This window comes from Musca autumnalis, unplaced genomic scaffold, assembly GCF_047663935.1.
Source record: "Musca autumnalis isolate F117 unplaced genomic scaffold, ASM4766393v1 scaffold_1, whole genome shotgun sequence".
Lineage (NCBI taxonomy): Eukaryota > Metazoa > Arthropoda > Insecta > Diptera > Muscidae > Musca > Musca autumnalis.
This window is the reverse complement of record NW_027411644.1, coordinates 173,010,000-173,036,976: the sequence shown is the minus strand read 5'-3', so window position 1 is coordinate 173,036,976 and position 26,977 is coordinate 173,010,000. Positions and strand designations below refer to the sequence as shown.

At 36.7% G+C, this 26,977-nt stretch overlaps 1 protein-coding gene across 8 annotated transcripts in view; it reads left to right on the top strand.

Annotated features, from left to right (window-relative positions):
* Positions 1-26,977, top strand: part of wake (ankyrin repeat and fibronectin type III domain containing protein wide awake) — a 785,047-nt gene that overhangs the window by 309,685 nt on the left and 448,385 nt on the right. For all 8 annotated transcript variants that reach the window (XM_073958968.1, XM_073958961.1, XM_073958969.1 and 5 more), the window contains one exon: positions 736-2,317. In XM_073958968.1, coding sequence (XP_073815069.1) covers positions 2,052-2,317 — 266 coding nt within the window. In that variant the 5' untranslated portion in view covers positions 736-2,051. The remainder of the gene's footprint in view (positions 1-735; positions 2,318-26,977) is intronic.

Genomic DNA, 26,977 nt, shown 5'->3' with positions numbered 1-26,977 from the left:
ATTAACAAATTAAAAATGTATAAAACTATTTATTTATTAGTGTTTCAACAAAAACAAAAAACCAATGAGAATAGAAGGTAATAATTTCCCCGTTCTGAGCAGGGCTGGTGTATATGTATGTTAACTTGAATAGCTCTAATTTCGAACCTTTAGTTACGTAACTAAAGGTAAGTAATTACTTGTCTCTAAAGATATTTCTGTCCAAGTTGTAGTTGTACTCGCATTAGCAGATGTTTCGTTAAGAATATTTCTTCACGTAGGTTGAACCAACATTGGGAATTTAAAATACAATCCATATCAAAGATTAAATTACAGTATACTGGCAAATGGCCAGGTAAAAGCTGTCTCTAGAGTCTTGTAATCATTGATTCTGTTGTGGATTTTAAAATAAGATTAACTTTGACAAAATAAGCCAATAACTTTGGAATTCGATTTCACCAGCTACTCATTTTTTGTTCAGATTTGAACTTACTTAATTTTACCAAAACAAGCTTATTATAGAATCCTCTTAAATTAATAAATTTATTTTATTACCATAAGTGATTATGGTAGAAGGCAGCTACTTTTTATAATAGGGGAATATTTGTTTAGTGACCGAACCTAAATAAATTTCCCCTCAAAAATAAGATAAATAAAAAACGTTATATATTTAAGTTAACCTCCTTTCTTTAGAATGTTTTGCAAGATGTCCTTTTTTCATAAATCCTTTTTTTCTTGTGTTGTTCTTTCTTGCAGGAGGATGAGGGATACCTAATATAAGAATACTAAGAGAAACCCTTCAAACCAAAGGAAACCAAAAAACAAAACAACGAAACTTAAATGACAATTGATGGGTTTCCAGGGTTGAGAGGAAACGAGAATAGAAAAAAACAAAGAAATTAACAATAGAAACAAGAAAAAATAACAACAAAAACTGTTGAAAACCCCAACAAAATCCTAAAAGTCTTAAAGTCAATATCAAATAAAAAGGCATACAAAAAGCAAGAATTTTACACAGGCTGCCTGCATACCAGGAAATTGCCGGAAACTTGAGTAAATCACAGTCATTGTATCCCACTAAAGACCGGTTAGAAGGAGGGCAACAAACGAGCAACCATCATCTAACCAAAGTTATTGCCTAGACCATAGGCCACAGCTGGGCTGACTGACCGTATATCGTACATGAAAAAGGATATAAGCACTAAATATCACTTAAATTTACTTTAAAAAACAAACAAATTGTCCATCTATCCATCCATCCAATTATCCTGCCAGCCAACCAACCATCCGGTTAGTCAACCAAGAGACCTTAGATACAGTTATTTAAAAAGAAACATACGTCCATTTGTTGCAAGTTTTGGATCATAAAATCACTTGGTTGAGCCACATTGAATGAAAGGACCTTCATGGCAACAAACAACCAAGCAAACCCTTAAGCAGACGAATAGCTGCTAACACAACTGTCCTCAAACACAAAAAATAACAGCAACAATTTAAAACATTAAACTGGAAAATTGAATAAAAATCTTTGCTGTTGTCTTCGCCTTCATTGTCTCAATTTCTATAGACTCCCAGTGGCTGACGTTAACTGACATTGGCCATCATTACAAACTGGTTCATTTGTCTATCCATCCAACCGCCTCATACGTTTTTTTTTTGATCCCAACCAATGGCCACTTTGAAGAAACAAGGCAAATAATGTTTAAAGTATCTTCTACTGAGTTGCCCTGATGTTAATGCAGTTTATGATGCTGATGAAGATGCTGCACCAGAAATTTGTCTTGGAAACTTTTAATGTCTAGAAATACTTCTATCTCTTTTATCTTCTATAAATCTCTCTACGGCAACATTCCACAAACTGGATCTACTTTCTCTGTGGCAACAAAGTATCACTTCATATCCTTTTATCAACGTATCCTTCAAAAAATACACTGTTGGATATAATTAAAACAAGTTGACTGACAACAACAGCGACAACTTTCTATATCACATCCGAATCCAAACCAAAGACAAGCACTTTTAAAGACAAAATAAAGAAAACGCTTTTGTGCTTGAGACCACACACAAAAACTATGGAAAATGTTCTCGCCTCCCATCATCATCAACATCACCACGCAAACACAGCGGCATCGACAGCTACGGCCACTGGAACGGCACAACAGTCCCCAACCGCTACACCAGGTCTATCCTCGAGCGGTGGCATTTCACCGCCACCTCCAGCACCACCACCTGCCGCTAAGAAAAGTTCAACCACACTTTCCGTGGATAGAGCGGCCTTCTTGTTGTTGCGTGTCAAAAAGGCATTCAAGAGGAAACGACAACATCGCAAAGAAAAACAGTGAGTATGACAATGTTTACCAAAAAGAGGATAATAATGAAAATAGTGATACCGAGAGATGTTGATGATAGCCGACGTGCGAGCGGTGTCTCCATTAGTCCCCAAAGTGGGAACAGTGTTGTAAGAAAGACTGTTTTTAAGTGGTGTTCATATTTGATAAAAAGTAAGGGGGATTTTTATATATTTTTTTTCAAAGCCAAACAAAACATGGATTTTTTAAATAATATTTTTATACCCTCAGCATTTATGCTAACGAGGGTATATACACTTTCATACGGGCAAAATGTGCCTCATCGAAATAATGGTTTTAGACCCCAAGTATGTTTGGACGAAATGTGTTTCAGACAATTTGGAGTCGATTGAGCAATGTCCGTCCGTCTGTCTGTCTGTCTGGCTGGCTGGAGCGCACGATAACTCTCGAACGGATGCACCGATTCGGTTAAAATTTTGGCTTTCGTAATATTTTGCCCAAACTTAGTTTAAGTTCGAAGATGAGCTATATCGGTCCACTCCTTCCGGTACCTCCCCCACAAAAGTTCGAAAATATTCGGAAAATTTGTGCGCACGATAACTTTTGAAGGGAGTAACCGATTTGGTCCATACTTTGCCCATCGTGGAGCGTGTACCAGACTTAGATATGGTTTTAATATCGACTCAATCGGTCCACTCCGTCGGGTACCTCCCACACAAAAATTTGGAAAAGTTCAGTTTAGGGCCATCTCTCGAATCGCTTTGATTTTTGCTTTAGCAACTTGTATTCACTGCCCTCCATACGACGGTATAAGTTTCACCAGGGGCAAGTCCATACTTCCTGAGAAAATAGCCTGAAAGTTGCAAAAAAACCCTATGACACTGTCGAACAGGTCTGCCGATTCGGTCCAAAGTTTGGCCTTAGTAATATTTTGTCCAAACATAGTTTAAGTTCGAAGATAAGCCATATCGGTCCACTCCTTCAGGTACCTCCCCCACAAAAGTTCAAAAATATTCGGAAAAATTGTGCGTACGATAACTCTTGAAGAGGGTGGCCGAATTGGTCCATACTTTACACATCCGAATATATCTACCAGATATAGATCAGATTCAAATATGGACTATATTTGTCTACTCCATCCGGTACCCCCACACAAAATTTCGGATACATGTTCACTTTAAGACCTGCTCTCGAATCACTTTGATTTTTGTTGAAGCAACTTGCATTCGCTGCCCCAATTGCGATGGTAAAAGTTGTTTCAGGGGCAAGTCTATACTTCTTGAGCAAACATCCCTGAAGTTGTAAAAAACCCCTATGGTACCATATGCAGTGGTAGTATCTCCTCCTCAAAACTTTTGATCTTTAATCCTAATCAACATTTTTGTCAGTTCAAACGCCCAAAATGTTTAAAACTTCCTAAATACATGCGTTTTTTGGGAAAAAAAAGGCTGAGGGTATATCTCTGTCGGCAAAGCCGACTGACACTTTTTTACTTGTTTTCAAAGAATAATATTTTTTCCAAAAACCAACAAGACGTGGATTTTTAAAATAAAAATTTTTCCAAAGATCAAAAAGACGTGGATTTTTTAAACAACATTTTTTCCAAAGACTGACAAGACGGGAATTTTTTAAATAATATTTTTTCCAAAGACCAGCAAGACGTGGATTTTTTAAAAAATAGTTTTTCCCAAGAACAACTAGACGTGGATTTTTTAAATAATATTTTTTCCCAAGACCAAGAAGACGTGGATTTTTTAAATAATATTTTTTCAAAGACCAGTAAGCTTGGATTTTTTGAATAATATCTTTTGCAAAGACCAGTAAGCCTGATTTTTTTAAATAATATTTTTTCGAAGACCGGTAAGCCTGAATTTTTTTAAATAATATTTTTTCGAAGACCGGTAAGCGTTGATTTTTTAAAGAATTTTGTTTAAAGAATTTTGTTTTTCAAAGACCAGTAAAGAAATTTTTTCAAAGACCTGTAAACGTGAAGGTATGAAGCAGCCATCGCGGCTATAAGACTGAAAGCGATGAACGAGTGGATCGAAAGAGACCACCAAACATACCACCATAGTCCGGTCAAAATAGACATTGAAATAGCAAAAATTCCCACAGAGCTGAATTTTTGGTGGAGAGCTAGAGTTTGCCATTAGAAGCATTGTCCTAAAAGTCCCCATCGATCCCATGTGTGCAAAAAAAATTATTCGGGGTCAAAGGTCAAATTTTAAGGGTTTTTAGGTTTTCGGATTTATTTTTTGAAAACGGTTGATCTAATCAAAAAGTGACTAAAGTAAATATTGTAGACAGAAAAATTATCTACAAGTTTGCTTTTATAATTTTTTTCCTTTATAATTTTTTTCCTAGAACCATTCCTGAGATATAGCTGTTCTAAAAAACACATGATTTTTATGCACTTATAAGGGAAATATATGCACATATTCAGACGAACCGGCTAAAATAAGCGAAGTAATCGGGTCTGTCCCCCAAAAAATATATATATTTTCTTGAAGAGCGAAATTATAGCTATCTTCTAAAAAAAATTCCAACAAAATCGGAGCGTGTTTAGTAGAGTTATTCAATGTTAGAGTCATTTTATGCAAAAATAGCCCATTTAACCCACATGTATAATCGAAAGCCCAACGGGAACGACCCCAACGAAAACACTCCGATTTTTTTCAAGTTTTGTCCGAAGGTAGGGATTGTTGCGCTGATTACGGAAATGTATAATTTTCAACGGTTGCGGATCCGGTTCCCGGTTATTCGACCAGAAAGGCCAAATTTAAAAACCGGGTTAGACCCGGTTCTACTGAACCGATTACTGCAAAGTGAATATCGTTTGAAAGCTTACGGAAGTATCTAATACATAGTGTCGTTACTTTAACCGGTTCGCCTCACAATGTACTTACGCGGCTAATTGTTTATTTGACATTTAGATCGCGATATCTCGAAAATGCTAAGTCTTTTTTAAGAATCAAAAAGACCACTCTTGTAGACAATTATTAAATCTACAACTTTTACTTTAGCCGGCTTTTGCTAAGTCTTACGGTTTTTGAGAAAAATTAAGAAAACTGAATAATGCCTACAAAAATGACCTTTGACCCCGAATAACTTGTTTTACATACATGGGATCGATGGGGACTTTTAGGACGTTGCTTCTAATGGCCAAACCTAGCTCTCCACCAAAATTCAGCTTTGTGGGAATTTTTGCTATTTCCCCCTTATACGCATGTCTATTTTGACCGGACTACCAATGCATATTACGGTTCACAACGGGTGAATCTATAAATCAAATAGTTTCGGACCGGATACCAGAATCAAGTGAAGTAGCTCTGTGTGAAGTTCTAATACCGGACAGAGATATGTGGATCGATGGAACCCTTGCACAGATTCCCGCTGGAAGCTGCGATTTTACGGACGGGGCTGTGTTAGGGGGGAGAACAGGACTGCGTCTTTATATCATAGACACGGAAACGAGGATCTCCCTTCGTCTGCCGGATCATAACACGATCCTCCAGGCCGATCACAGAATGTATGAACTGGTTTAAAACAAATACAAGGCCACACACAGTTAACATCCTAACGGATAGTAAAGCAGCAATTAGAGCTATAACAAGTAAGCAACAATATCGAAAACTGTCTTAGAGTGTAAAAATTCAATTAACGACTATTCCCATTATGGCTCGGTAAACATTATATGGGTACCAGGACACATAGGGATTACGGGAAACGAAGTAGCAAACTTCTTAGCAAATCAAGCCAGGGAGCTACCTACAGTAAGTCTAGACAATGCCAAACCTTTAAAGGCGGCGCGTATAGAACTAAAAGCTTGGGGAAAGAATGCTCATGTATCCCTATGGAATAACCAGGAAAGGGAAAAACTACAATAATCCTATGGGGAAACCCAGACCAGGACAAAACAAGTGACCTCCTAGTGATGAGTAAAAAGGATATCAGTAGACTGATCGGTGTCCTCACAGGGCATCTAGGACTACAAGCGCATCTGCACAGGATAGGCTGTGCAGGGAATAGTGAATGCAGGGGATGTGACGAGGACAACGAAATGTTGGAACACTATCTGTGCCACTGCCAGGCTTTCACAAACTTGAGAACTCAACTAATGGGAAACGACATAATTACAGGACTCGACCATATCAAGGACATCGGGTTCAAAAACTTGAGGGACCACGTCAATGGGACGGAACTCCTAAGCTAGCAACAATAACTTCCAGAACACATAAAATTAGAGCGCACAACAGGCCTCTTCTGGCTTAAGTGTATGTCCTTTCTTTTTAAGGACATGTGGTGATCTTGAATCACCCCTCTTCTCAACCTAACCTAACCTAAACGTGGATTCTTTTAAAGATTTTTTTAAACTAATAGACGTGGATTTTTTTAAAGAATATTTTTTCAAAAACCAGTAGATGTGGATCTTTTAAAGAATATTTTTTTCAAATCTCGATTTTAACCACTGTCCAATCACTCCACAATTCATATATCTTTTAACAAACGCATCACTTTATACACACATTAATCTCAGCTATTCTGTAGTTTCTAACTTTCACTTGATAGTCGTTGTTGGCACCGTGGAATAATTACAGCATCATCTGTATTTACATAATGACGTTATTGCTTCTTGTCGCCGCATTCTTCAAAGAAACAGAAGTTTTCTAATGAAAATCAACATTTTAACGTCATTCGCAGTGTTATTTATGGTTTCACAAGAAAAATATTTATCATACGCGCCTGACACAAAATTATACATTAAATTTCAGTTGAGCGTACAAAGGTTGAGACAAAGATTTTACGCAAGATTTCTTAAATCGATTCGAAGTAAATATTAGCTAGAATAAATTTATTGGTTTTTAAGTTTTCAAAAATCAATTTTATTGGTGTGCAGAAAAAACCAAATTCTTTAAAATATTATTGAAGACTTTTAAATCCTTATCCTTAGGCAATTTATTTTTGTGAGAAACTAATATCAAATCATCAGTTCCCTTTATTACTAATCACCGATTTTATTCGATATGATAAAGGCCTGGGTACATAAGCTTCCTCGCCTGCTTGCCTTGCTTTCCTGCTTCATTGCTGACATAACAAAAATAAAAGAATAAAAAAGACCGAGCCATTTTCGAACTATTTTGTTATGTCAGAAATGAAGCAGGAAAGCAAGGCAAACAGGCGAGGCAGTTTATGTACCCAGGCCTTAAGAATCTTGTTCTCTAGACCATTACATGTCATCCCCGTCATAAATATTTTGTTGTTTATTTTTCGATCACATATAATGGAATGAGGGTCACTGATGGAGAGTTAGAAAGATTTACTAAAGGTTTTTGGAAATTCGACCAATAAGTGTACTAAAAGTTACTAAATTTTGTACCAATTGTATATTTTAGACGGTTATAGCTAGAATCTTGAAATTTGGTATGGGAATCAAGTTTGGTAAGTAGTGTTATTATAAGGAAATGGTTTTGGAATGGTACTAAATTTCGTACAATTTGGTTTTGTGTGAACGGATAAAGCTGAAAACCTGAAATTTGAAATTTAGATTACCGTTGAAGTGTAGGATTGAGATATGGGGGTGGTTTTGCAAATACATTCTTATGTGTGCGAAAGTACTAAATGGTACTAAATTTGGTACAATTTGGATTTGGGTGACCGGATACAGCTGGAATCCTGAAATTTGGAATTATGTTTACTTTTGAAGTGTAGGATTGAAGTAGTTTTGGAAATTCGTAGGGTATGAAAAGTACTAAATCGTACTAAATTTGGTACAAAATGGATTTGGGTGAACGGATAGAGCTGGAATCCTGAAATTTGAAATTTAGATTACCGTTGAAGTGTAGGATTGGGACATGGGGGTAGTTTTGGAAATTCATACTTATGTGTACGAAAAGTACTAAATGGTACTAAATTTGGTACAATTTGGATTTGGATGATCGTATAGAGCTGGAATCCTGAAATTTGGAATTAAGTTTACTTTTGAAGTGTAGGATTGAGGTAGTTTTGGAAATTCGTAGTTATAAGTACGGAAAGTACTAAATTTGGTACAAATTGGATTTGGGTGAACGGATAGAGCTGGAATCCTGAAATTTGGAATTAATATTACTTATGGAGTGCAGGATTGAGGATTTTTTTAGAAATTTACTTATGTGTACGGAAAGTACTAATTGGTACTAAGTTTGGTACAATTTGGATTTGGGTGAGCAGATAGAGCTGGAATCCTGAAATTTGAATTTAAGATTACTGATGGAGTTAGGGATTGAGTTAGTTTTGGAAATTCGTACTTATGGGTACGAAAAGTACTTAATGGTGCTAAATTTGGTTGGAGCTGGAATCCTAATATTTGCAATTAAGATTACTGTTGGAGTGTAGGTTTGAGGTGGTTTTGGAAATTCGTACCTATGTGTGCGAAAAGTTCTAAATAGTACTAAATATGGTATAATTTGGGTTTGGGTAAACGGAGATAGCTGGAATCAAGAAATTTGGAAGTTAGATTACTGTTGGAGTGTAGGACTGGAATAGTTTTGGAAGTTCGTACATCCTTAAAAATTCGGTATTACTGTTGGAGATAGTAATTGAATATCGTACTTTCATACGAAAAGTATTAATTGTATTATGAATAGAGGAATTCGGAAATTTGGTGTTATAGCCGCTGTTGGTGTGTAAGGTTGAGATATTAATGTAGTTGTGGATATACGTACAATATGTGTACGAAAATTATGAATTAATTGAAACTGGCACAGAATTTGGTTCAAATTGTTATTGTGTAAAGGGGTAGAGCTGACATTGTGAAATTTGGTATTAGTATAGCTTTTGGCGTTTATAGTGGAGATAGAGAGGAAGTTTTGGAAGTTATGTATACGAAAAATATTAAATCACGGTTTGGATATAGTTTTGGATATAAGGAAATCATTTTTGAAACTTATACATACATATTATAAGTACTAAATTTGGTACCAGTTTGGTGTTGCATGAAGGGATATAAATGGAACTTCGAATGATCTGATATTATTTAGCGGGTGAAATGGACCATTACTTTTGTATGAAAAATAAAAAAATATATTTTTGGCCTATATTTTATTTCCTGGAGGGCATATACCGGCAATGTGGCCTACATATGGAAAAAGAACTACTGACCTTTCCCCCTGATGCAATCTGCAATAACGTGTCTGCTAGATAACGGGCATACTGCCTAACATATAATGAGTTTTGTGTAGAGAAACACTGTTCCCATTCGCAAGTTTTACTTTATTGCAAATTACATGGTGCCCTAGCGTATTAATTGCCCAATTGGGTTTTTATATATATGGTAACATGGGGCGCCTTCGCCACTGGGGCGGCTACGCCAGCGCCGATTTTCTCGCAAAATACAAGTGCTAGAAAAAAACCGTTAAAGGCAAAATTGTGAGTTTAATGAAGGTCTATCATCTCCCAAAAGTTAATAGTTGTGTCATAGGTATGATAGCGGACGCACGCGGTTTTGTGTTTTCAGGGTATTGGGAAAAATAATTACGGTAGGTATTTTTTGTGATATCTTCTTTACTTTTTGCATAATGTTGATATTTACGGAAGAAGTATGGTAAATTTCAGTTTTAGAGTCCTTTGGAAAATGTTCAATTTCGATGGCGAAGCTGCCCCATGGATGGGAAGGCTTCGCCACTTTTTATACATTTTGTAAATTTTCAAAAATAATATTTTAAAAACAAAATTATGACTATTTATATATCAAAACTTATAGTCAAGATACGCTAATATTTGTACCAAAAATAATATTTGAAAAAACTTTAACGGTGTCCGTAGTAGAACTTTTTGAACAAAAACGTGGCGAAGGTGCCCCATGTTACCATACATTGCAGCATTTGTCGCTTTGCCACCTTTTCAAAACGTTTCCCCAGCCAGGCAACATCAAATTTTCAACGGTGGAAAAATAACCTTCAGTAATGTTGGCGACATTTTGAGGGTTTGTGTTGGTCTTTAGATAAGGATTTTTTAAAATGCATACAAATTCTGAAATTAGGCTGAGGGCTGGCTGATTTATTGAGAAATAGGAAATGTACTAAATGGTATTAAATTTGACGTTGGGTGTGGCATTGAAACTGGAATTATATAATTAGTGTGTGAAAAGTACAAAATTGCAATAAGTTTAGTATTGGGCTAAGAAATAGAAGTGGAATTCCGATTTATTATTTATTTGTTAGGTTCATTGTTAGAGGTGGTCGTACCATAAGTGTACTAGAAGTATTAAATAATACTAAATATTGAAGCACTGGTATTGAGTGAATCGATAAATGAAATTTGTTATGAGAATCACTGTTGAGGTCAGAGGATCAGGATCAGAATGTTTAAATTTATGAAAGGTTTCTACATGTAATACCATTGGCATTGGGTGAACAAGTAGAGTTAAAACTGTGAAATTTGAGTTAAGGTCCTGAATTTTAAAAATTGTACTGAATAGTGTACTATTGTTTTTATGTTAACACGAATTCGGTTTCTAAATAATGTACTGAAATCAACAAGTCAAACGTATATTTTCAACAAAATTGTTTTTATTTTTGTTGTCTATTCTAAACGTTATAAAAAGTTCATTTGAAAAAGGAAAATCTATGCGGCTAATGTTTTACAAGAAGGTTTTTACACCCTGAGAACAAAAAGGCCTAAAATAAAATGTCTCAAAAATTAACTGTTATATAGGGTAACATCTTTTGAATAAAGGTTTTCTACATTTTGATATCACAAATTCCAAAATTCGGTTGGAAAATGTGGATAAAATTTTCAAAATACCTATACCGTTATAATAAAACATGGACTGGAATTTAAAATGTAGGCAGCTGTTGAAGTGTAGAGGTCTTTGTTGAAATTCGAACAAAACGTGTACGAACAGTACTTAAATAAAATTAAATATCAATTCAAATTCACTGTTCATCATAACATATATTATTTAAATTATTTGTATATTATTCCTTTTCCGCATACGAAGTAGCGGGTATTTTGCTAGTATACAATATACAAATATAAACTGTCCAAAGTTTAATAAAACCCATTCTTATTGCATGAATGATGATAATCTCGAAATTTCTGTTTACAAAACTTTTTTTTTGTTATTTCTTCCACCCAAAACTAATTATCTGTTCGATTAGTAAATTTGTATGTACATCCATCCCATCTAAATTGAACTTCAACCTTTCTTCAACAAATTTCCAATGACAAACAATATCAAATTGTTTCATCTTAAATGACGACCCACCAAGGTCACATTCTATTAAATATCCCCGCCACCGTGCCAATAGTTAAGAACAAAAACGGAAAAGAATTTCCAACAAATTCAATTTAAATTCTTCTCATAATCAATTTGCGTTGTGATTTCTCAATGTTTTCCCCCACTAATAAGTCTATCGATATCTAGGCCAAAATCGAATTGAAATTTTATCAGAGTATCTTAATTTAAGCGATTGCTGTTGTAATTCTGGTTTTGGTTCTCGTTTTTCTTTTGTTCTCTCGTTAACGATTCCATCCATGCAGGCCGCCTTTTGATATAATTTGTGAAATCTATTACATGGAATAGAACGTGAGACGTAATTTAGTGTTAGAATGGGGTTAAGTCAGATGGCGGCAAGCAGTCCATGTCTATCGAAGAAATACATAGATGGTGTACGATGTTGACGACAATTTTGTTCTTTAAAATATGTCCTTTGCAGACATTTAACGTGAACAAAAACATTATTAAAACAAGGACAGCAATTGTTAAGAAGTTTTTCTATTTTATAGTTGATGTTAAAAAAGGATGAAGCGTATATAAAATATGTCATACCGTGTGTAACACCTAGTATAGGGACATGATCACGCTCGCATTACATACGAAATTTACACATTTATTTCTCAGGTTAGACAACATCACATTTTTAATCGGTGGTAAATAAAATATGTAGGCAACATTTCTTGGGTATTCCGGCCATTTACGAGTGTTGTCGTTAGACACGCCGCACAGTGGTCCCACTTGTATGGAAAGGAGTGCCAAAAATAGTTCTAATCGAGTTAACGCCTCGAAATTTTAAACATAGTTTTATAACGAGCCCAAAAGGGAGAAAAACAATTTAAATGGATGTAGGTCCACATTTGGGTGTAGCCCAGCATTGCCGACAGTTTTTGATCGGAAATCGTCAAAATAAAATTTGGAAAATCGTCAAAAATCGTCAACATAGTCTAAAAATAGGTTTGGTTACCGCCGCTTAATGTGATTTTTTCGTTAAAAGTTATGACAATAGGGCTGACTACATAAGATATGCAGACTACATAAGATATGCAGATTGTTTAAAATACATATAAACATTGTTGTTTATTTTCGGTTTATAGAAGAAAAACGAAATTTGTAAATAAATGTCAGCATTTTTTACCCAAAATAACAAGAGAAATTGGGAAAAGTCCTTTGCAGTCGTTTTGAGAAATTGTGAAAAATTAGTAAAAATAAAAAATAAGTTGAAAAACTAAGCATTTCTGAAAAGTGGTTTAATATTAACAGCGTTTAATTTATGGGTGAACAACTTTTAATAAAATACAATTTAAACATTTAATCCTCCAAAGAAAATACTCTCTCAGAGGGGCTAATGCAAAAAACCCACCAAATTCTTTCTCATTTATTTTTTGAGAGAATTATTAAGGTACGATAACTCTTGAAGGGAGTAACCTATTTATTCCATACTATACACATCCAAATATGTCTAAAAAAATAGATCAGATTCGAATAAGGACTATATTTGTCTACTCCTTCGGGTACTTCACACACAAAATTTCGTATAAGTTTACTTTAAGATCTTCTCTCGGATCACTTCGATTTTTATTGAAACAATTTGTATACGCTGCCTCCATTACGACGGTAAAAGCTTTTTCAGGGACAAGTCCTTACTTCTTGAGAAAACAGCCCGAGAGATGTAGAAAATCCCTATTTCACCAAATAAAGTGAATGTAGAGCACGATAACTCTCGAACTGATCAACCGATTTCGAAAGCTATACGATGACCCACTGATAGTGGGCGCGATATCTACCGAAAAGATATAACTCTCAAAATAAAATGTACCTCCTCCGCAACACTTTTGAATTTAAATCCTAATCCACATTTTTTCGGCAAGTTCAAATGTCCGAAAAGGGCCACAAAATGTTGAAAGGGCCTTAAAAACATTCGATCTGTCCGTAGAAGAATGTTTCAATTCACATAAGCTGAGGGTATATCTCCGTCGGCAAAGCCGACTGACACTTTCTTACTTGCTTTTTTTTTATAATTTCATTCATAAGCTACGACTGCTTTGTGGATCTTTTTTCGTTTTAACGTACCACATACACATCTCAACTTCTTCGACATTACTTGGCATATTACTGCTGTAAATTGATAAAAATAATACTGGATAATACAAATTTAATGCGTTTAGAGAATATTTATTTCAATCGCAATCAAATTTGTCGATTTTTGTCCACGGGCGGAACCACAGTGTGCCGTTTGGTATCGGTGATAAATGTGAAGTCTCATAACACTGAGAGGTGGAACTTTTCGATATCATCACTATGTTATGAAACATTATAAAGCGATTTTAAGAGAGAAGGCAACTTTTAGTTATTCTGAACTTGCTAAAGTATAATGGAATTTGGCGAGACGAGGGACTCCCAAAATTACATCCAGTTCTTCCAAGATGGACTATGTTGGTGCATTCATTCGGGCACCTGCTCCGCAAAATTACAAGACTTTTGCGTTTCAATACAGTTTAAGGTCATTTATGGGATCTGGTGGCCGGATGTATATTTCTGTCGGCAAAACTGACTGATACTTTACTTGTTTTCAACCGATTCTTTTTTAAGATGTCCAACTGAATGGACGTATTTTTGTCTGTAAATAGAAAAATATTTAAGAATTATTTGATTTAAAAACAAGTAAGAAAAGCGTTAAGTTCGGTCGGGCCGAACTTTTTTTACCCTCCACCACAAATTTCAGCCATTTCGGTGGATTAATGTGGCCACAACCTTCAAAATACCGAAATTAGGAAGGTACCGCTCTATGGGGGCTATATGATGGCGTGGACCTATACCTACAAATTTCTGGGGGAAAGTTTTATACCCCCAACGAAGACTTAATACCAAATTTCAGCCATCTCGGTGTGATAATGAGGCCAAAACCTTCAAAATACCGAAAATCGGGAGATATCGTCCTATGGGGGCTATATTAAAACGTGGACCTATATAAACATTTTATGGTAGAAATGTTTCTTAGCCTCTGGAAACAGAAAATACTAAGTTACAACCGATTCTGTTGTCAAATGGGACTAATACATTCAAAATATATTAAAATGACGCCTACTTTATATGGGGCGTTATATGGGGGCTATACCAAAACGTGGACCTATATAAACTAACTTTGGTAGGAATGTTTTTTGACCTCTGGAGACGCAAAATACCAAATTACAACCAATTTTGTGGTCAAATGGGTCTAATACATTCAAAATATATTAAAATGACGCGTACTTTATATGGGGCGTTATATGGGGGCTATACCAAAACGTGGACCTATATAAACTAACTTTGGTAGGAATGTTTTTTGACCTCTGGAGACGCAAAATACCAAATTACAACCAATTTTGTGGTCAAATGGGTCTAATACATTCAAAATATATTAAAATGACGCGTACTTTATATGGGGCGTTATATGGGGGCTATACCAAAACGTGGACCTATATAAACTAACTTTGGTAGGAATGTTTTTTGACCTCTGGAGATACAAAATACCAAATTACAACCAATTCTGTGGTCAAATGGGTCTAATACATTCGAAATATATTAAAATGACGCGTACTTTATATGGGGCCTTATATGGGGGCTATGCCAAAACGTGAACCTATATAACCCAACTTTGGTAGGAATATTTTTTGGCCTCTGGAGACACAAAGTACCAAATTACAACCAATTCGGTGGTAAAATGGGCCATATATCTTAAAAATTCCTTAAAACGACGACGCGTCACGCGTCATTTTGTATGGGGGCTATACGAAAGCGTGGACCTACATAACCCGCTTTCAATACCAAAAGTCCTACGTAAATATAACATATTTTCCCAAAATTTCATCAACCTACGTCAATCCGTTCGGACGCTAGAGTGATTTCCACAGACGGACAGACAGACGGACGGACATGGCTATATCGATGTAGAATTGCACGCTGACCAAGAATATATATGGTTGGTTGGTTTACGTGGTGGCCATACTTTATAGCCTCAATTAGTATGTTAGAGATACCGTTTTGAAAAACCACACCACTCGTTCAGAGATTGCTATTTCGTTGTTGCATGTTGACAGTTAAATCCAGCCTGATGAGTTGAGGAATCGCAGAAGGTCTCCCAGACCTACTTCTGTTATCTCTGTGATATCACGAAGGAACGGTTGTCTTAGAGCTTTGAATCGTCGTTGCATTTGTGCAGGGCAGGAACAGAGGAGGTGCTCAACAGTTTCCTCCTCTTCTTCATTCCCGCAGCTACGGCAGTGGTCATTGTGCGGTAGATTTAAACGTTTTGCATGGTTACCAATTGCCCAGTGACCGGTTAACACTGCAATAAGTCTTGCAAGGTTCCGTCGCGTTTGATTGATTAGGAACTTAGTTCGTTTGGCGTTGTATTGAGGCCACGTTAATTTTGATATCTTGCATGTTGCCGTTTTGTCCCATCTACTTTCAGCCAGTGATAGATAGTGTTTGAAGATATCCCCTTTAACTACTCCCATTGGAATTGCGACTGATGCCTTTGGGAGTTCGTTAGAGGCGGATCCTGCTCTAGCTAACTCGTCTGCTTTTTCATTCCCAACAAGTCCCTTGTGGCCCGGGATCCAGGTGAGAACTACTCTTGACAGACGCCCTAGTTTGGCAAGTTCTTCTTTACAATCTTTCACTAGCTTTGATGTGACAGCGTTGGATTTTAGTGCAAGGAGCGCCGCTTGACTGTCGACGAAGATTCCTATTGAGTTTGCTGTGTGATGCTGTAAAAGTTCAGTACAGGCCTCCTTTATTGCCAGTATCTCCGCTTGAAAGACACTACAGTACTCAGGTAGCTTTGTAGATGTGTGTATGTTTGCTTCGTCCGAGAACACACCGGATCCGACTCCACATTTCATCTTGGAGCCGTCCGTGTATACCTTAGTGTCATATGCTATCAATGGTGATCCATTACTCCATTCTCTTCTGCTTGGAAATTTGATTGCAAAAGGCTGATCAAAATCCAATGTAGGTACGCAGTAATCAGCAGTGGTTGTTATTTCTTTCGGAAGTTGTTGAAGCATGCACGCATGTCCGTAAGTTCTGTCTCTCCACATACCTAGAGCTCGGAGTCTTACTGCATTACATGTTGCTGTTGCTTTGATGTGTAAATCAATTGGCAAAATGTGCATCATTATATTGAGGGCTTCGGCCGGACACGTTCGCATCGCCCCTGTTGCCCCGATGCATGCAGATCTTTGTATGCTGTATAGTTTTTTCTGTGTTATTTTCTTGTCCACTGCTGGCCACCACACTAGTGCTCCATAAGTGAGAATTGGTCTGATTATGCTGGTGTACATCCATAACACCATTTTAGGTTTGAGGCCCCATCGGCTTCCAAACAATTTGCGACATGCGTAATATGCAACAGTTGCTTTGTGAGCACGGTGTTCCACGTTACGTTTCCATGACAGCTTAGAATCTAGGATGATTCCTAGGTACTTGGCATGATCTGATAGGGGTATTTCTTGACCTCGCAGTCTTGGGAGATTAGGTATTGCATATTTGGTCTTTGTAGTGAATAGCACCATCTCAGTTTTCCCTGGATTCACTCCCAGACCACATCTTGTGGCCCAAGTATCTAGCGATCTCAGGGCTCCGCTCATAATGTCACTTATTACGGTCGGAAACAAACCAGAGACGAGTATTACCACATCGTCCGCATAGGCAACCACCTTAATCCCCATGTGGTCAAGTTTATTGAGAATTTCGTTGATGACAAGGAGCCAAAGTAATGGCGAGATAACTCCTCCCTGTGGAGTTCCTCTGTTCACGTGCTTTGACAGTGTACTGTTTCCCAGTGTGGCATTAATAACTCTGCTTTGCAGCATGGTGGTAATCCAACTACTGATGAGTGATTCCACGCCGAAGTTATCTAGTGCTTGTTTTATAGCTGATGTACTGACGTTGTTAAAGGCACCTTCTATGTCCAGGAAAGCAGCTAGAGTAAATTGTTTGTGCTCTAAGGACTTCTCTATAGTCCTAACGACTTCGTGTAGGGCTGTATCCGTCGAGCGCCCTTTAATATAGGCATGTTGGCTAGAAGATATGATGTTTGAGTTTTCCATCTTTTCTCGAATATACACGTCGATGAGTCTTTCGAGCGTCTTAAGTAGAAATGATGAAAGGCTTATTGGTCTGAAGTCTTTAGCATTTTCGTGACTACGTTTTCCTGCTTTGGGTATGAAGACAACCTTTACCTGTCTCCAACTCGTTGCAACGTAGTTAAGGGAGATACATCTACTATAGATGTACACTAGCCAAGGATTTATTATTTCCTCTGCACATTGTAGCATTTTTGGTATGATTCCATCTGGTCCTGGAGATTTGTAGGGGGAGAAGCTGTTTATAGCCCACGTGACTTTATTCGGACTTATTATCTTATCAACTTCACTGTTGTTTTTATCTACAGCTGTAATGGGTCGCATTTCTTCGGTACTGTCCGAGCAGCCGGGGAAGTGCGTGGTAAGAAGGATTTCAAGAGATTCGGCTGAGTTTTCGGACCAGGTGCCGTTGTTTCTCTTTATATAGGTAGGATTCGAATGACCTTTTGCCATAACTTTGCTTAGTCTGGCTGTATCTTTGGTATTTTCTAACGATCCGCAAAAATCAACCCATGATTGCTTTTTTGCTTTGGCTATTGCTTTTTTGTATTCCTTTAGCTTATCCTTGTATGACTGCCAGGATCCGCTTTGGTAGCTGGCATTGAAAGCTTTCCGTGACTCTTTACGCAGTTTAGAGAGTTCGGATGTCCACCATGGTGGATAGTGTTTTTTCGATCGTGTCATTGGACAGGATACTTTAAAGGCTGTGTCTAGTGATTTCTCCAGAATAGATACAGCTTTGTCAATACATGTTGTAGTGTCGCCTTTTTGAGGAGAGCTGGGGAGTTTATCTTTTAAAACCCTATTAAAGTTCTCCCAGTTTGTTCTTTTGGGGTTGCGAAAGCAATTTGTTGGCGTTTCTTTTTCAGATATATTAAATAGTATCCAATTGTGATCTGAGAAAGAATTCTTATCGGATACCATCCAATTAGCAATTTCAATATGTCGTTTATCGGATACTAAGGTTAGATCAATGACATCTTGCCATCCCCTAAAGTTATCCGAGCTTGGAAATACAAAGGTTGGGTTAGTACCTCTATTGCATATAGTGAGATTGTTAGTATTAATGAAATCTAAAACTGACTCACCTCTGTCGTTGATTTCAGAGCTACCCCACAGGGTATGTCTTGCATTTGCGTCGCAGCCAATGATAATGGTGTTGTGTGGGTGTATGGCCCCCAAGGTGTCCCAGACCTCGCTTGGTGGTGCTTCCCTTGAGTGGGCCATATAAGAGGATGCGATAAAGAACTGTTTACCATTTTTCAGTTCCACTCTTGCCACGGTGAAGTCCGCTGTACTATACTGAGGACACAGAAATGCATTTATGTTTTTTTTAACAATTAGACATGATCTTGGCTTACCTTTATCCTTCATGTATAATGTATTGTATTCTCTGCTATCAAGTCCCTTTACTTCATTCTCGAAGACGTATGGTTCTTGTATAATGCCTATGTCTAGATCCTTCTCCACCAGAAGGATCCTCAGGTTATCTGAAGCTACCCTAGAGTGCTTCAGATTGATCTGAACGACCTTAAGCATAGTTTAATGAGGGGATGATGTGGATGGCCCCTCTAGCTGCATATTATCGAGCAGCTTTTCGGCATCGTCGACGTCAACACCATCGTCTTCTCCGTTCGGGCCAAGTGGGCGTAATATCTTAACTTTGGCCTCCCTTACGCCAAAGAACAGTTTGTTGCCTAGTCTCTCCAGTGCCTCTACTCCGGCCTCTGTTATCGAGAGAACCAAGCTCATGCTATTATTATTGGGTGGTTCTATGGCGATTACAGACCATTCATCCATTGGAACGTCTTTGTTCATTTTCGCCAGACCTTGCAGTAATTTGGGGCCGTCGCAGTCTATCTTGGGCAACCAAACTCTGGCTCGAGGTCTCATAGGGATATCTTGGGCTGGTATCAGCCGCAGGCTGATGTCTTCCCAGGCATCGCTGATCTTTGCGATACATTTCTCCAAGAATCCTTTTGAGAACTCGTCCATGCATTTGATTACCCTATAACCACGGTGTACCTCGCTAGAGTCGAAATGGGGCACAGGAGAATCGTCGTTTGCGAAAACATGTTCCATAACTTGTTCTGACAACTTTGTTTCTACCATGCCCCATTCCGCTGTGGTGATAGGGGACAGCTTGTCATTCTTGTCGTTGGCCACGGCAACCATCAGGTTATCCTTAACGACTTCGTTGAATGGGCGTTTTATTGTTGAAGAGGCAGTGGTGTTATGCTTTAACTTTTTCCTCTTTGCGGGCTTGTTGTCCTCTGTGCGAGAGCGTTCACGCTTGGAGGATGTTGGTTGATCATTTTTAGAGGCTTTAGCTTTTTCGTATTCCTCTACGATTTTGGTGTAGGTAATTTTGTCTTCTTCATCCCGTTCATGGACTGTACCTTCTGCAGCATTCTTAGCAATTTTGCTGAGAATATACTTTGCCTTCTGGTACAGGGCCTTACGAACGTCGGACGGGCTTTTTTTCTTTTTGTTAGACTGACCATCTTCAGTGACGGTCAGAGTTTGTGTGTTTGTTTTATGTTGCTGAAGTGAGTCCGAGCTGTTTGCAGTGCTGACTACACTTGGTTGGCTAGCTGCCAGCTCCTGGCTGGAGGCTAAAAGTTCATCATCGGAAGAGTTGCCACACTGCATCCGAGGGGTAGTTTTGGTTTGGTTTTTGTTTGTTTTTTTAGTATTTTTTTCCATAGATTGTTCCCACGAGTGTGCCGTAAGGGGATGGACCATCGTACGCAGTGACGGCTTGCGCAGACTAGGCTAATTATAAGTACCCCCGACCCGTGCCCTGGCGTCGAGGGGGAGTTGCTAGCGACCAGACTTCTTTAGACACTTGTCGGCCATTCAGATCCTCGGCACATCTCCATCACCTTGATCTTAAAAGTGTATATATATGTCACTCACCTAAAGGTGAGCTGTGGATTATCAGTTCGCCTGCTTGGGTTGTGACAAAGGTGGATAACCTTTGGTCAGTCACACTTTTCTGTGTTCAAGATGTCATGTAGAATGAATACTAGGTCTTCATTCAGAATGTACAGGATGCCATATAGAATGAATATTAGGTCGTCATTCAGAATGACATGTCGAGCACAGAAAATTGTGACCTAAGCCCCCGCATCGCGTCAAGATTGTTACCCCTGAAGAATATATATACTTTGTGGGGTCTACAATGATTATTTCGAGTAGTTACAAACGTAGTGACAAACTTAATATACCCCCATCCTATGGTGGAGGGTATAAAAAGAGGTGTCTCACCGAAATGGCTGAAATTTGGCATTTAGTCTACGTGGCACAGTGGTTCAGAATCGTTTTTTCCTGGTCAAAATTCTGTAACTTTTAAACGGATAGAGATATTTCCACAATTCTTTTTTTGTTAGACAGATAACACAATCAGCATTCCGGTGAATTACAAACGGTCAAATTCGGTTTGTTAGTTGCAGAGGAATTCAACGTCAAAATTAACCTTTTAACATTTTTTTTTACTATTTTTCACCAAAATAACAGCGTTTTTTATATCTATATATATAAAAGAGCTTAGTGATGAGTGAGTGAGTGACTGACAGATCATCGCCCAGACGAAACGGCTGAAGCTAGAAGCTTGAAATTTTGAGTGTGGGTTTCTGTTGGTGTGTAGGGGTGAGATAAGGCTTTTTTTTTTGAAATTCGAACTGGAAGGGTACGAAAAGTACTGAAAGGTACTAAATATGGTACCCTTTGTATTAGGCAAACGGTAAGAGCTAGAATTTGAAATTTGGAATGAGGGTCACTATTGGAGAGTTAGAAAGATTTACCAAAGGGTTTTTGGAAATTCGGCCTATAAGTGTACAAAAAGTACTAAAAGTTACTAAATTTTGAATCAATTGTATATTTTTAACGGATATAGCTAGAATCTTGAAATTTGCTATGGGAATCAAGGTTGGGAAGTAGTTTTTATGTAAGGAAATGGTTTTGGAAAGTCGTACTTATGTGTGCGAAAGTACTAAATGGTTCTAAATTTAGTACAATTTGGATTTGGGTGAACGGATAGAGCTAGAAACCTGAAATTTGGAATTAAGTTTACAGTTGATGTGTAGGGTTGAGATATGAGGATACTTTTGGAAATTCGTACTTATGCGTACGAAAAGTACTAAATGGTACTAAATTTGGTACAATTTGGATTTGGGTGAACGGATAGAGCTGGAAACCAGAAACTTGGAATTAAGATTACTGTTGACGTGTAAGATTGAGATATGAGGGTAGTTTTGTAAATTCGTACTTAAGTGTGCGAAAAGTACTAAATATGGTACTAAATTTGGATTTGGGTGAACGGATAGAGCTGGAAACCTCAAATTTGGAATAATGATTTCTGTTGGAGTATAGGATTGAGGTAGTTTTGGAAATTCGTACTTATGTGTACGAAAAGTACTAAACGGTACTAAATTTGGTAAAATTTGGATTTGGGTGAATGGATAGAGTTGGAATCCTGAAATTTGGAATTTAGATTACTGTTGAGGTGAAGGATTGGATACAGCTTTAGAAATTCATACTTATGTGTACGAAAAGTACTAAATGCTACTAAATTTGGTACAATATGGAATAATGTTTACAGTTGGAGTATAAGGTTGAGGTAGTTTTGGAAATTCGTTCTTATGTATACGAAAAGTACTAAACGGGACTAAATTTGGTACAATTTGTATTTGGGTGAATGGATAGAGGGGAATTTTGAAATTTGGAATTAAGATTACTGTTGGAGTGGAGGATTGAGATATTGAGGTGGTTTGGGAATTACGTACTTATGTGTACTAAAACTACTTAATGGTACTACATTTGGTACAATTTTGATTTTTGAGAACGGATGGACTTGGAATCCTCACATTTGGAATAAATATTTCTGATGAAGTGTAGGACTGAGATATGGAAGTATTTTTGAAAATTTGTACTTAAAATCCGTATTGCGTGCACGCAGAGAAAAAATATTGTTGGAACAATCATATTCTAAGAACAAAATAGTGTATTTTAAAATTCTTAAAATATGTATTATTGGCCCAACAATATATTTTGTGTCATCATGTTTCCTAATAAAAAATATATGGTTGCAACAACAATATATATTTTCAGATTTTTAAACTACACTATTTTGCTCTTAGAATATGATTGTTCCAACAATATCTCTTCTCTGTGTGTGCGTACTTATTGCGTGCGTATTGTACTAAATGGTACTAATTTGGTACAATTTGGTTTTGGGTGAACGGATTGAAGTGGAATCCTGAAATTTACTGTTGGAGTGGAGGATTGAGGTGTTAAGGTATTTGTAGAAATTCGTACTAAAAAGATACTAAATTTAGTAATATTTTGATTTGATTGAACGGATAGAGATGGAAATAAGATTACTCTTTGAGTGTAGGATTGAGGAATTTGGGAATTCGTACTTATTGCGTACGAAAAGTACTAAATGGTACTAAATTTAGTACAAGTTGGTTTTGGGTGATCGTATTAAATTGGGATCCTGAAATTTGGAATAATTATAACTGTTGATTTGGATTTTGGTGAATAGATAGAGCTGGAATCGTGAAATTTGGAATTATTATTACTGTTTCGTGGAGGATAGAGACAGCTTTCGGAAATTTGTACATATTTAGATTTGGTGAACCCATCGAGTTAAAAAGCTGAAATATAGAATTAAGATTACTGTTGGAGTGGAGGATTGAGATAGTTACTGAAATTCGTACTTTATTAAATGGTACTATATTTGGTATATGAATATAGGTTGTATTATAGTTGCTGTTGGTGTGTAAGGTTATGATATGGAGGTTGTTGTTGGTGGATATACGTACCAAAAGTGAACGAAAATTACTAAATGCCACAGAATTTGGTTCAAATTGTTATTGTGTAAAGGCAAGGCATATTTATATAAGGTAACTGCATGAATTACAACAACTAACAGTTGGCGTTTAGAGTGAAGATAAGGAGGAGGTTTTTGAAATTCGTACTTATGTATACTAAATACTGCTATAATTGGTTTTGTGAGAACAGATAGAGCTGTAAATTAGTATCACGGTTGGGATATAGCTTTGAATATAGGGATGTAATTTTTGAAACATGAAACAAATCATGAAATTAGGCATGGATGTCGCTAATGATTGAATTATTGAGTTTGTGTTTTAAATACGAAAAGTGCAGAATGGTACTAAAGTTGGTGTTGGGTGAAGCTGGAATTATACAATTAGTGTGCGAAAAGTACGAAGGTGCAGTAAATTTGGTATGGGGCTAAGGAATAGGATAGAATAGGTTCATTGTTAGAGGAGGTAGTACAAAAATTGTACTAGAAGTATTAAATAATACCATATATTGAATCACTGGTATTGAGTGAACCGATAAATGTCATGATGTTTTGTCATGAGGATCACTGTTGAGATTGGATCAGAATATTTTTGAAAATCCGCCTTTAAAATGTGTTTCTACATGTAATACCATCGATTTTAAAAATTGTACTGAATAGTGTACTATTGATTTCATTTTAACGCGAAGGCGGTTTTTAAATAATGCACTGAATTTTGAAAACGTGGATCTATGCTGCTATTGTTTTACAAGAGAACAAAAAGGCCTAAATTGAAATGTCTCAAAAAATTAAGTAATATATAGAGGCCATCCATGCTAAAGCGTGCGCATACAGTAACATTTTTTAATATGGATTTTCTCCATTTTGATATAACAAACTCCGAATTTACAGCTACTTTTTCAATAATACTCTGTTGATGTGTAGGGGTGCGATAAGATCCTTTGTTTAGAAATTCGAACTAAAGGTATACGAACAGTACTAAAATGAAATTAAATATCAATTAAATTACACGGTGCTCTTGAAACAATTTTAAATGGATGGTGCCTACACCTCGGAAGTTTTTGCGGATTCTAAAACTACAATGTTCATAGATGAGAACAATCAAAAAACAAAACAAAAATCGCCCGAGCGCTTTTTAAATAAATCGCGATTTAAGTTGACATTTTTAGGGGTTGTTTAGGTTTTCGCGATTTTGCTTAGAAACCGCATTTCCTATCAAAATGGGACTAAAACAAATATTGTAGCTATGAAAATTCTCTAAAAGATCGACCTTTATGGTATTTTCGCAGTTTTTACCATTTTTGAGATATAGATGTTTAACGTGGGACAATGCACTGACTGTATCGCCCCCTTATAAAACAATGTCATGTAGGGTGCGCCTTAACTGACCTTTGGTTAAAAACGGCTTACACAGGAAAGTTTTTGTGAATTCTGAATCAGCAGTGTTCATAGATGAGAAAAATCCAAAAACAAGAAAAAAGCGCTGTAGGGATTTTAAATAAATCGCGGTCAAAATTCACATTTTTAGGTGTTTTTTAGGTTTTTACCATTTTGCTTGAAAACCGCAAGTCCAATCGAAATGGAGCTAAAGAAAATATTGTAGCTGTCAAAATTCTCTAGAGGATTGACGTTTATCATTTGTTCCCAGCTTGTACCATTTTTGAGATAAGGAAGCTCAGTTTACAATTTTAGTTTTTTTTGTTAGGGTTTCGCGAATTTGCTTGAATACGGTAAGTCGTATCGACATGTGACCTGAGAAAATCTTAAAGCTGTGAAAATTCTCTACAAGACTGGCTTAAGTAACTTATCCTTAGTTGTAACATTTTTTTTAGATATATAAGTTTAAGTTGGGAATTTGCAGTCATGACATTGTTTTATAAGGGGCGATACAGAATTGAATTGAATTTGAATTGTCCCAATTTGAACTTCTATATCTCAAAAACGGTAAAACCGACGAGAATATCATAAAGGTCAGTCTTGTAGAGAATTTTTATATCTACAACATTTATTTTAGTCCCATTTTGATAGGAAATGTGGTTTCTAAGCAAAATCGCGAAAACCTAAACAACCCCTAAAAATGTCAACTTAAATCGCGATTTATTTAAAAAGCGCTCCGGCGATTTTTTTTTTGTTTTTTGATTGTTCTCATCTATAAACATTGAAGTTTCAGAATCCACAAAAATTTCCGAGGTGTAAGCACCTTCCATTTAAAATTGTTTCAAGAGCACCGTGATTAGGTATTAGTACATCAACAATTTCAGTGTCCACCCTTTTCATATCAAAAATTTTTTATTTGTATATTATTCCTTTTCCGCATACGAAGTAACGGGCATTTTGGTAGTCTTCTTATAAAAATAAAAATACACAAAAAAAATACAAAAAATTTAAATTTTTCTCAAAAATCAAAATAAAATGCTCCTTGGGTTTTCATAAAACTTATATAACTCATATAAAAACTCATATACTCCCAAAAATGGTTATTTGTGTAAAAAGCTGTAATTCATATGGGAAATGGTATGGAAAAACACACATTTTTACCATGTAATTTCAATAAATTTAAAAAAGTGTTAAACGGACGGAACAGGACGGGAGCAAAAATATATATGGGCTGAAAGAAGAGACTCTCGGACATATTTCTGTAAAACAGAACATTGTTCCATGTTGCTCGACAAAAGTTCTAATCCACTAAATTTTGAATTTCATAAAATTTAGTACCTGAGGAAAAATAAAATAGCTCATGTTGTGTAAACGGTACGGCAATTTATTAAACCGATTTTTAAAGGCCACAATCCTACCTACCTAACAAAAAACAGCGACCGCAATATATGTTATAGTTTCCGAAAAATGGCTATTTCTTTCTCCAGAAGTTTTCAAAAATTACGTATTTCTCAAACATGGGAAAAATGTTCGTCTTTAGGGGCACCCCACGCCCGCACCTTCCAATATTTTGACCTAATTTGTTGATTTCCTTAGTTTCAATATGTTTACTATCGAATCCCATATAAAAATTAAATATCTGTGACAAAACAAAATTTTGATTTTTGGCCAGAAAATAGTTTCTTGAACCATTGTGCGTTGGTGGTATAGAACTGTCTACCTGAAATTTGTCGGTCAACGTTTTCGTAAAACCCCCATAGAAGGTCCCTCCCGATTTTCGGTATTTTTAAGGTTTTAACGTAATTATCAAACCAAAATAGTTGAAATTTTGTTTTTAGTCTTCGATGGGGCTATAAAATACTCCAGCAGAGAATTATCAGTATAGGTGTACGTTTTCATGTAGCCCCCATAGATCCGTACTTCCCTTTTTTGGTATTTTGAATGTTGTAGCCTCAATACTCAAACAAAATTGGCTCAGTTTTGGTATTTAGTCTTTGTTGGAGATCTAAAACTTTGCACCAGAAGTTTGCCGGTGTAGGTCCTTACTTACTTACTTACTTACTTGGCCCTCTACAGGACATTTGTCCTATGGGAC